The following is a 13,168-nucleotide window of genomic DNA, read 5'->3' on the forward strand; positions in this document are numbered from 1 at the left end:
ACCTGAGGTCATCTCGTCAACATCAGACAAGGCCAGACTATTTGCCAAGAACTTTGCAGCTAATTCTACCCTATGCGACAATGACCATCAACTCCCTGTATTTCCCCCTATAACAGACAACATGCTATGCAACATACAAATATCTGTGCGTGAGGTCGCCAAGCTAATCAAGAACCTTGATTCCAGTAAAGCAACTGGCTCTGATGGCATTCCAGTTATAGTGCTGAAAAAGCTCCAACCAGAACTTGCCCCCATATTTACAAAACTGTTTAAGCGTTGCCTTAAGGAGAAGTGCTTTCCAACACCCTGGAAAACCTCATCAGTATGCCCTGTATTTAAGAATTCAGGTGATAAGTCATCTCCCTCTCAGTACAAACCAATAAGTCTGTAGTGTGTCATGAGTAAATTGTTGGAATCCATATTAAATAAAGAAGTAGTCAACCACCTTAACAGAAACAACCTTCTTAGTGACATGCAATATGGTTTCCGCTCTGCAAGATCTACAGCAGATGTGCTAACGGTGATATCACATAGGATTAGTGAATCTCTTGACAAAGGTTTCCTTTCCAGGGCAATTGCTCTTGACATATCGAAGGCCTTCAATAAGGTATGGCATAAGGGCCTACTTCAACAGATTTCCAGCTACGGTATTACTGGAAATGTTTTCTCAATCATTAAATCATTTCTCTCCGATAGGTTCATAAGAGTAGTGGTTGATGGGCAGAAATCAGAGGCCCACAGTATTAATGCTGGAATCCTCCAGGGGTCCATTCTGGGCCCAACTCTCTTCCTGATCTACATCAATGATCTCCCAAAACACATACTTAAATCATTCGTTGACATCTATGCTGATGACACGACCATTTACGGCAACACATCAAAGGCTGTAAATGACAAAGTTCTCTCTAATTCTCTCTCCTCTGATCTTGAGCACGTGGTACAATGGGGGAAGAGGTGGCTGGTCACTTTTAATGCATCCAAAACAAAGCTTCTATCTTTACATCATCAACGCTCTGATCCCCATCTGGCATCAATTGAAATAGATGGCTCTCATCTAGGAGAGACTCCATGTTTTGACAAGCTTCTGGGTTTGACCTTTACTCCTGATCTGAAATGGAACACGTACATCAAATCTGTTGCCAGGGACGCTGGGAAAACAGTGGGATCCTTCTACCGCTCCAGAAGATATCTCACTACTGATGCAATTCTCTATCTGTATAAAAGCCAAGTACGTCCAAGGATGGGGTACTGCTGCCACATCTGGGCAGGAGCTGCTAAAAACAGCCTATCCTGCCTTGACAGAGTACAAAATAGATTTCGTGGTTTAGTGGGGGATGCCTTTTTCTCTTTTCTGCAACCTCTCTCCCACAGAAGAGACGTTGCGAGCCTATCTTTGTTTTATCGTTATTTCCATGGCAGCTGCTCGTCTGAACTCCAATCCCTCGTCCCCCCTCGCCAATCTTTCACTAGAAACACCCGTCTGGCTGAAACTACTGTCAATAATTTTCCCCACTCTTTATCTGTGCCTAAATCCAAACGTAGATTCCATAAGCAAAGCTTCTTTCTTAGAATTGCACGCCAGTGGAACTCTCTGTCGCTTGCCTGTTTCCCACCTGACTACAACTTGGACGTCTTCAAGTCCAACATAAACAAACTCCTGACAAACCGCCCCCCTTAAGTAAGACACTCTATCAAAACCCCCAATACTAATGATTACTACAATACTATCTCATTGATTACTGTACACGCAATAACCATTATCCCTGAGTGGCCTTCGGGCCTTGATAAGTAGTGACCCCCATGTAAAAAAAAAAGGAAAAAGTAATAGGAAATGTTGAAAATACCATCTGTTATCAAGACGATATATGTGTTAAAGATTTAAATGAAGATGATTTAAAGAAAAAAACTGAAAATATACTGAACCGGCTAAGAGAGGCTGGTATCACAGTAAATACAAAAAAGTGTGTAACCAACGGTAACGAAATATCATTTTTGGGTTACTCAATATCAAAGGAAGGGATTTCTCCAGATAAAGCGCTAATAGAGAAAATTCTAGAAGTGGCTACACCAAAAAATAAAAAAGAGTTGGAGTCTTTCTTGGGTTTGATAAATTTTTATAGAAAATATGTACCAAAATATAATGAGTTGAGAGAACCATTTGCGAAGTTAAGGAAAAAAATGCAGGATTCATTTGGTTAGAACACTAACAGAAAGCCTTTGAAAACTTAAAACAGATTCTGGCAAAAAAGCCAATAGTACAAATTTTTTACCCTAAGAACGACATAACTCTAACTACTGACGCCAGTAAGCATTCCGTATCTGGTATTTTGTCACAAGATGGTCATCCCGTATTGTACTTATCAAGGAGATTAACAACGATTGAACACAATTATTCTAATATAGAAAGGGAGGCATTAACCATCGTGTAGACCAGCGGTTCTCAACCTTTTTTGACCCATGGACCCCTTTTCCCTTCTTTTTTTCTTGGTGGACCCCCTTATAATTTTTGGTCATAAAACAATATTCTATTTCTCAATATAATTTTTTGAGCTTTTAATAAAGAAATAAATATTATATAATTAAACTTTATTTTTAAATGAAAATTAATTTAATGCAAATAAAGTATTTTACAACAATTATAATAATGAAAACTTGATTAACGCTAACTGTTTTTCGTGTTTTTGTTTTTGTAAATTCACGTAATGGAATGAATGTGTGTGTGTGTGTGTGTGTGTGTGTGTGTGTGTGTGTGTGTGTGTGTGTGTGTGTGTGTGTGTGTGTGAAAATTGTAAACACTTGTAAGACAATGTCACTGGAGAATCGGATTTACTGAAATAAATTGAATATTCAAAACTGACAATTCATTTATAAGAGAGCAATTCATAGGTCACGTGACCAAAGTTTTGCACTAATAGTTTAGCTACGCGTTTATAATTTCAAAAAATTAAAAAAATTTACTCGCAGAAATGTCAAAATTTTTCACAGATAAGATTGATTGAAAATCGCCCCCCAAAATTTGATTTTCGCCCACTAGGGGGCGATTCGCCCCCAGTTGAGAACCGCTGGTGTAGACAACGGATAGAGCAAGACAGTTCTTGATGGGGAAAAAATTCTTGTTGAAAAGTGATCACAGACCACTGGAATTTATTTTCAACCCAAGAAAAGAACTACTGAAAGTTACAACATCCAGAATATTATGCTGGGCGATCAGACTGATGGCATTCGACTTTGACATTGAGTATGTTAAAGGGAATATGATTCCGCACGTCGATGCCTTATCTAGATTGAGGTTTTATAGAGAGGACAAGGACAAAAACGATGAGCAATTTGAAGACCCATTCCTGCACCTTGCGAAACCGATGTACTATCTGTTGATAAAATGGCTACTGAAACTACAAATGACCCAGTGTTAAACAGAATAACGTTGAGGATAAAAGAGAATTGCTGAGAAAATTGTACAATGGTTGAAAGACCATTTAAAGAAATAAGGCATAGACTGACTATAGAAAATGGGGTAATATGTAATAAAGACTAGGTAGTTCCTCCAGAAACACAGAGGAGACAGGTTATAAAAAGTGTACATGATGATGTACATTGGGAAGTAGCAGCTACGCAAAGAAGATTAAAATTGGAAGCATGGTGGCCGGGATACTCAAGAGACATAGAGGACTACATAAAAAGCTGCACAAAATGCACAGAACTCAGGAATTTCAAGCAAAAGAAAATACATGTGTGGACCCGAGAAGCAGAACCGTGGAGCAGAGTACACATGGATCATGCCTATGTCAATGAGATAAGACTATTATTAATATTAATAGATGCATATTTAGGTTGGCCTGAAGTGGCAAGAGTACCTGATAAAAAAAAATGTACCACCGTAAAATAAATATTAAGAGTAATATTTTCGAGAAATGGAATACCGAGAACATTGGTGACGGATAACGTGCCAGAATTTGCAGTGGCTAATTTGCATGAATGGTTAAGAAAAATAGGATGCAGACCTTACAAGTCCCCTCTCCACCACCCTCAAAGTAACGGGATAGCGGAAAGGTCCAGACGGTAAAGAAGGGCATAAAAGCATAAAAGCATGCTTGCAACAGGAGAAAATCAATGCTTTCCTACCAAGATTATTACTAAGTTATAGAACAATTCCGCATGCAGGCAGGCCAGAAAGTTCATCTGCCTTAATAAGCAGACAGTTAAGATGCTCTTTGACTATGTCATATGCCACAAATCAAAAGATGTGATACAAAAGAAATAGGAAGCCGAGAGAGTAGAATTTATTATGCAGAAAGGACATAATACTGCAATATTAAATAAAGAAAATGGGAACAGTGTTCTAGCTCATGGTGACCAAATAAGATCCCAAGGAGAACAATCGGATGAGGAAATGCCTTCAGAGCTGCCTATTATTGACGCAACAGAAGAGTTACTGCAGAATGAGACTGCGGAGGAAGAAGTAGAATGGGACAAGGCAGAAGAGGAAGATCAGAACAATAATAATAAACCATACCAAATAACACTTTTCTTAGGGGGGGGGAACATATATCCAGTAAATTTACAGTAGGTTTTTGTTATTTTTATTTTATTGTATTTTTTTTTTTCCATTTTTGTTTATTTTGAAATTCGTCTGCGTGTTACTTTACTCGAGCCGAACCATAATTGACGGGAAATCCCGAGGATCCGAGTCACATTCTGCCAGATTACTATTCCCCCGCCCAGCTTTTATTTTTAAAATTATTTTCACACGTAAAATACATTTCTTAGAGGTTACGTGGTAATCGTGAAGAAAGAGAGAGCCTGTTTCCTCCGTTTGACTATAGGTGGCGTTAATGTCTGTCCACCCAGTTACGGAAGCACAAAATGTATATAATGGCACCGTTGAAATAAAAATAAATGTTTAATTTTAAACATGTTTTTTTTTGTTTGTTTGTTTTTTGCAAACATATTTAAGTTTGTTTTTGTTTTTTTTTCAAACATATTTACGTTTGTTTTTTTGTTGTTGTTTTTGCAAACATATTTAAGTTTTATTTTTCCAAACATTTACGTTTTGTTGCTAGTTTATTTTCAAACATTTACGTTTTTTTTTGTTTTTACGTTTTTTTTGTTGTTTTTTTTGCAGGCATAAACTAAATATTTTTGAAATATTTTTCTTTTAGAAAAGTTTGCTTATGCACTTATTGTACCGCGCTATTTTTTTTTTTTTTTTTTTTATAGTAGTTTCAAGTAATATTCAGGTTTTACAATATCCCTTTTCAAACATATATATATATAAATACTCGCGGAAAAAGTAAAATAAGTCCAGAAAAATTAAGAAAAAAGAGGGAGGGGTCAATAAAAAAAAAGATAAAAGAAAAAACGTTGACTTTTTTTTATTATAAGAACGTAAAAAATACTCGCGGAAAAACGGTTGTACCCATAAATATGTTTAAAAGAAAAATATAGCAAAAACATTTAATTTATGCTTGCAAAAAAAAAAAAAAAATATTAAAATTAAAACAAAAATAACGTAAATGTTTGAAAATAAACCAGCAACAAAACGTAAATGTTTGGAAAATAAAACTTAAATATGTTTGCGAAAACAAAACAAAATAAAACTTAAATATGTTTGCAAAAAAAAAAAAAAAAAAAAAAAAAAAAAACATGTTTAAAATTAAAACATTTATTTTTATTTCAACGGTGCCTGGTGCCATTATATACATTTTGTGCTTCCGTAACTGGGTGGACAGACATTAACGCCACCTATAGGCAAACGGAGGAAACAGGCTCTCTCTTTCTTCATGATTACCGGTTACGTTTAGGTGTTTAGCTCCCACACACAATGAAATCTAAATTGAATAATTATACATTTTTATTATAGTTTATCTCTCTTGATGTACTATGCACTTGAAAAAATGCGAAAGTAATACTATTTAGTTATTTATTTTAATTATTTCAAAGAAATATAATCAGTATAATAACAAAATTAATAATATATATTTTAATGTTAAATAAGATGTGATTTCTTTTTTTATTCTTCTTTTTCTGAAAGGTCTCAAAAAATCTAAATGTTAAGTTCGTAGTTGCGGCTTTCAAAAAAGTTGCTTGTTGCGTAACGTCAATGACTCAGTTTATGGTTTTTAAACATGATGGAGTCGTACGATGATAGTGATGATAGCCGTCATGGTTCGGCTTCAAATTCATCGGATTCATATTCATCTGGATCGAGAAGAAGCAAGAAATCCTCTAGGGATAACTATGTGAAAAAGTACAAGGTAGATATGCCATTTTTTGTTTTCTTCTAGTGAATGAAAAACGCGATGCGGACGAAAGGCTGAAAAGCAGGAACTCGAATGGATATAAAATCTGATTTATTAAAAATTAGATTGGAATTTTTGGTAACTTTATAAAATTGCTCTCATGTTAAATTGGATCATTTATTATTCTTATTATTTTTATTTATTTTATGGGTGTTTGTATTGTGCCGAGAATGATTTTTGCATTGAAAACTATCGCAAATAAATTCTTTGATTGTTACGTCATATGACGTCAGCGGGGGGGGGGCGTGGGAAAACCCCCTTAATTCTAGAGATGGGAGTGACTCTATAAAAATACTGAAAACTTCGGTCAATGTCTAGAATCTTTACAACTTCAAGAAAACCTTTACAATGACGTCTTAACAAGGTTTTCGGGGGCGCTGGAAACGAATATATACTTTTAAATAGTAGCGCAGAGAAATAGTGTTCATGTGAAAAAAGTACTTTTTCAGAAAGAGGGGGATCACTTTTCTATGTAAATTTAACGTAAAATGAGCACCCACTTTCTGGCCACCTAGTGAGGGGAGCATTTTTTGTTTTGTTTTTCTGCTTTCATCTTTCAATAAAAATACTAGGACATTAAAGAACAAAAATAAAGAAAAATCTATATACAGATACGTGTAATTCCTTGTTATCAGTGGTGTGGTGGTGAGCATTTCTTTACGCGCAAGCGCGCATATTTTTGACGCACGCGAAAAACTACTCGTTTGCGGCAAACTTAAATGAGATATTCGTTTTCAGCATATCCGAAAACCATTAAAGTCATCTCAAAGACGGTTGTTAAGGTGGAAACCAAAAATAGCGTTCAACCAGACAAAAAAAAAAAAAAAAAAATATTAGTAAATGGCCAGAAAGTGGGTTCTCATTTTATGTTAAATTTATATAGAAAAATTATCCCTTTTTCCAAAATTTCCTCATACCATGAAAAGTATTTCTCTGCGCCACTTTTAAAGTATATTAGGGAGGGACTGCCAAAATTCACCACAGAATTACCCCACCCTATATGTAACACGATGTAATTTTATTATAAATTAATATTATCAATATAACTTTTGTGCCATTTAAAAGAAGGGCAAAATAAACCAGTAATAATTAAAAAAAAAAAAAAAAAAAAGGTTATCCTTTACGGAGATGGTCCCGACGTCCACCTCGTTCTGAGTTCGGGGAGAGGCCGTCTGACGTAAGCGGTGTCGAGGCAGAAAATTACCCTAACCCTAAAATTTGCGATATGTCACAGACAGATGCTTTTACAAATATTGTGAAACAAATAACAGAATTTTACAGGGTTAACTAACTACGTGGAACTATTCTAATCATGTGGACTGTTTTTTTGTTTTTAAATTCTAATTATTTGAACTGTTGAATTATCAAAAATTTGAAGTGTTTATTTTGTAAAATTCTAATTATTTGAACTGTTTAAAAAAAAAAAAAAATTCTAATTATTGGAACGGGTTTTTTTCTCCTTAAGTTAACAACTGGGCACTTTATTGAAGGGGTAATTTTCTGCCTCGACACCGCCTACGTCAGACGGCCTCTCCCCAAGCTCAGAACGAGGCGGACGTTGGGACCATCTCCGTAAAGGTTATCCAAAAAAAATTTTTTTTTCATCGAACGAAAATGAAATTGCGAGACGAAAATCGTATTTACATAATTTGGCATTTTAAAATAATGTTCCCATACATGCCGAACGTGAAAACATACCCGTATTTAATAAATCCTAGCAAAAATCAACTAATGGTCAGATTTTCATGAAATTTTCGATACTTATCCATTTTAGAATGAAATTATATATAAAATGCAGTTTTCGTAAAATATACGAGGGGAAATATTTTTTTAGTGCCTGTCCCCCCCCCCATTTTTTTTTTTTCGAGATTTAAACAAAATATATTTAAATCTATCGAAATTTCTATTTATTATGAAACATAAGAGTTCAAATAAGTAAAAAATATTTATTTTTTAAAAACACATATTGAACAAAAATTTACCTTGAAGTTGCAATTAAAAAATTGATATAAATTTAATGTTTTTTTTTTGTTTTTTTTTTTAATTAGCGGTTTTTCGAATTAATATATACTATAATTATTTGAATTGCCAAGAAAAAGAAACTTCGTAATCATTAATTAATTTTTAAAAGATTAAAACGATTAAAATTCCATTATTTACAAAATGTTCCGTTACAACATAGATTTTTAATTGTGTTTAAATTTTTTTTAAATATTAAGTTTTAATATAAACATGACTCTTGTCAGCTATTTTATCGCCAGATTAAAACCAATTTGAAAATATTATTGCACAAATATTAAGCATTTTGTAGCCCCCCCTCATATTTTGTTTGCCTCTTTTTACCGAACAAAATATGGAACCCCGTAGGTAACCAAATGAACATTCAGTAAAACCGTATTTCATATTTAATATATAAATGTTTATTATATTATTAATCGTTAAACTGTGTAAATCTTGAAACCTAACAAAATTATAACAAAGATTAATTATTAATTGCAGTTTGAAGAAGATAAAGGTTTTAAAAAATCATTATATCGCTTCTGCTTTTCCATAGTTCTTATAGTTAACACAAATTTGACGTCACGGAAACATGCGGTCCATTTAACCGTGGCTACCGAGAGTAATAAGGCCTGTTAACTAAAAAATGCCAGCAGGCAATGTAGGTTAAGATTTATCAGACTGTTAGTACTATATCAGGGCCATTCTAAAAAGAGCAATAAAACGTTTTTAAAAAGAAAAAAGAACACAGTTCGATTAATACTGAAACTGAACTTTATTCAATATAAAATATAAATATTTATGTAAAATTAAGTAATGCAATTTAATACTGATAAAAGTGAATTATGAATTTAGGAAACAAAGAATTAAATAACATATTAAACATCAACGATGAATAATTTTAAAAGTGAAAGCAAACGATAAATAATTTTAAGAATGAAAACAAACGATAAAATACAAAAAATTGAAATAAAACAAATAATTTTAAATACAAACAAACAATAAAGTTACTAGTGCAGAAATATTTTTTAATTTAATTTAGAGAAAAATCACATGGGTTGAATGTTATTTTTTGGAATTTTAGAGATTATTCGGACTAATGTTCTCGTCTTGCGTGTTTATTTCACAACGTTTTATCATCGAATCTTGACTTCTCCTTTATTACATCCTCAGGCCGAAAATGATGTTCAGATAACTAAAAACAAAGAAAACATTCATAACATAATGTAAACTATTGTTAAAATATAAGAAAAGAAGTTAACATTTGCAATAATAATAATCACAGTGTAGTATCTGTTCTGATGCTACACTTCATTTGTTCTGTCCTCGGTCAGTGGAGAAATTCTTCATGACTGACACAATTTTTATTTTACTTTTGTTCCTATCCAGAGTGCCCCTTTTTGGGGAGTTAGATTTTCCCACATTAAAAACCGACCTTGTGTCTAACTGTGCCCTCGTGGGGAGGCAAGTAAATAAATTTAAAAAAGAATATTTTTGACAATTATTCTCATGTAAAAATTATTTGTTTATAATTTAAAAAGAAGCAATCAATTTTAATATATAACGCTCAATCACTGGTAATTTCATTAATAGTCGCGTGATGAATAATTTTCAAAGCGACTTTAGAAAAAAAATATAGAACTTCAAAATAATTTGGAAATACTCAACAAAAGGTTTTACTTATTAAAGGCATTTTGAAAATTATTCTCATGTAAAAATTATTTGTTTATAATTTTCAAAACTAAAACAAAATTAAATTATATTTTCAACCTTCCTGATAGCCTTATAACCTTATAAGAAAATAAACAGTTAAAAATATCAACATAATATTTGCTGTATTAGCAATAAATGGTATTGTTTCTGTAATTTATATTAACAATGTTATCAAACATTATGAAAGTACTTGAATACAGTTCTAATTAAATACACGTTTAATTATTAACAAATAACATTACTTACTTTACTATATTTGGTTGGAATAAAAATTTTCTCTTCTAATGGTATGTATCCAAATTGAGAAAATTTAGGTAAAGAAAATGTATGTACTTTGGGGCCTTTTAGATAATTTCCCCGGTAATTTGGAACAATGCAAGAATACACTATGTTAGCAAACTGAAAACTAGAGGAAACTGCTGCTGATAGCCTAGACCATATACCTACAACTCAATCTGATAATGATGTCACGCTGTCATGTGCATCGGCCTTCTTTACTCTCGGTAGTCGCGATTTTACACAATCGTTTGGCAGACCCTAAAGTATATATATTCGTTTTCAGCATCTCCAAAAAAAAAAACATTAAAAGTCGTCATTGTCAAAGGTTTTCTTTTTTTTTTTTTTTTTAGTTGGAAAGATTCTAGACATTTGACCATTTCTTAATAAAACATAGGTATGTGTTTAGAAATATTTTAGAAATACCCACGCAATAAATGTCACGGTTACATTTATTGGGTCGGTTTCCACTGGTATTTTGTTTTTCTATTTTTGAGCGATTATCCAGACTACAAAGATATGATCCTCTCATGTCAGCCATTTTTTTTTTTTTTTTTTTTTAACGATCTAACCCGGCGTAGTTTACCACTTCAAAAGCAATCAAAATCTATTTTTGTTTTTGGCTAATACGTTTTAACGTCCCTTAGAGATAATATGAAAGACGGAATTAAGTAATAACATTTTAACATTTTCAAGTGGGGGGATCACTTTTCTCTATAAATTTAACTTAAACTGAGCACCTATTTCTTGTCCAACGGGGGTGGGGGCTAAGAGGGAAGGTCATAAAATTGTAAAAACACGTAGAAACACTTCTGACCATAAAATTTATAACTCTAATTTCCACTTCTTTTGGTAATCATGCACTTATGTTACTGTGCTAAAATAATAACATTCTAAGAAAGTCATTCTTAACATGAGAAGGGAAGGGAGTTGTAACTATTTTGTATTTTCACCTAACAATTTAATAAAAACATATCAAAAACTCGAATTTGACTTGAAAATATGATTTAAAAAATTAGCACTTTAAATTCTAATATAGGTGTCTAACAGTGGGGTATCAATTTAATAGAACGTTATAATTTAAAAGTGATCCCCCACATTAAAAGTCATTAAATAACCTTTAAAAAAAAAAATTTCCCTGCTAATATGAAAGTAAAGTTTGTTTATTGACCGTAATCCACAGAAAAAATGCGAAAACGTGAAAAGGAATTAATTTTATGGCAGGTGGGGGGAGCTTGTTCAGGTCTGCCGATTTTTATACACTTTTTAATTTGCTGAGTTTTATAAGTAAATAAACCCATATATATATATATATATATATATATATATATCGCAAAAATGAATAAAATAACATCTACCTAAAAAGTGATATATCCAAATAGTCGTGCGAGATGGTCCAGTGATAGTTTAGGCTTCTTACCATGAGGTCCCGATTTCAAATCTCGCTAGATTCAACCACTCTGAGTCGTAGACGACAAAACACATGTCAGTGGATAATTATATTTTAAAAACAATATATATGCTGCTCCCTATTTGGGGGAGTATCAAATTGGTCAAAGGGAAAAGTATTCCCAACTTGTGTTGAAGTAAAAGTGCATTTTCTTATAAATAATTGAATTCATTCAAAACGTATCGCACAAACAAAAACAATAAAATAACATATATCTATACTCCTATTAATTCGTTTTCCTTTTGTGTGTATTGATATTCATATTAAAAACCCTCTTTTCTATTTATTTAAAAAGAAAATATGATTTTCTTATATATGGATTGTCGAATTGCCTTTACTAGCAAAAGATCCAGCTAATTTGCATATTATTTTAAACATTCATTTTAATTAATTCCCTATTAGTTTTTTTTCGGTTTTCTGATGAGATAATCATCTTTAGTTAACTATTACCTGTAATTATATTCATGCAGATATTCTACATGATTTATACTTGAATAATATTTGTGTAAAAAGTTTACAGTAAACACAAAATTGTTTCCATATATATTTATGTAAATTTTGCCTACCAAACTCCTAGAGTTTTTGGTCTACAGACATGAAACTTCATATATAAGGTATTTGAATCCATGCAAAACTTTATATTTGGGTTTTAGCCCGGAAAAATCGGTGCAAAAGTATGAAAATTTAAAAAAAAAAAAAAATGAAATTTGCCAGGTGATGGTCGAACGCCAGCATTAGGAATGCATAACGTAGTAGCTATTGGTTCATGTTTTAATTTTTAGCCTTGCAGTAAACATGTTTTTATAGCCCAGTCATTGACGGCAGAGGTAAAATAAATCGTGAGCTGAACGTTTTGGTTTTGATTCTCGGTGGTAGCGCATGAGTCTTTTTTTTTTTAATAATTTACAAAGAACATGCCATTCATGAAAAAGAAATTAAATAAATAAGACAGTTCCTAAGCAAATAATTACTTAAAAAAAAAAAAAAAAACTTTAATATATAAAGGGAAGTTCAGCCAAAAGTAAAAAAAAAAAAAAAAAAAAAAATATAAAACTAACTACCACAAAGTTGGTATTGTCTTCACTGGTGTTAGCCCGCATGTATAATATCTAAAATTTAGAAAAAATATATTCATTCTGCGAGGATCAACTTAGCCGTGTTTCTGTCACGCGATTATTTAAAAAAAAATTTTTTTAGCCATTTTCAATGTTATCGATAATATTAAAGAGCGGTGAATGACTTCTTTTCACTAACAGAATTGAATGGGACAGAAGTAAAAATGGAGGTGGAGAAGGAAAAAAGATAGACAGACTGATCTAGGTAGAGAGATAGAAGTTTTAATCTATATAATTATAAAACTCAAATGACCTTGTAACGAGTGATGTAACCCACTTTCCGGTTTATGACATCCGGTTGTGCATGCGCGCATAAA

At 32.5% G+C, this 13,168-nt stretch overlaps 1 protein-coding gene across 1 annotated transcript in view; it reads left to right on the forward strand.

Moving 5' to 3' along the window:
* Window positions 1-6,084: 6,084 nt before the first annotated feature.
* LOC145296862 (uncharacterized) overlaps window positions 6,085-13,168 on the forward strand; it is a 73,694-nt gene continuing 66,610 nt past the window's right edge. The window contains exon 1 of the mRNA XM_080142996.1: window positions 6,085-6,254. Within this exon, the coding sequence (XP_079999122.1) occupies window positions 6,126-6,254 (129 nt within the window). The 5' untranslated portion in view covers window positions 6,085-6,125. The remainder of the gene's footprint in view (window positions 6,255-13,168) is intronic.

The sequence above is a fragment of the Euprymna scolopes genome, chromosome 17, assembly GCF_053919585.1.
Source record: "Euprymna scolopes isolate OS-2025 chromosome 17, ASM5391958v1, whole genome shotgun sequence".
NCBI lineage: Eukaryota > Metazoa > Mollusca > Cephalopoda > Sepiida > Sepiolidae > Euprymna > Euprymna scolopes.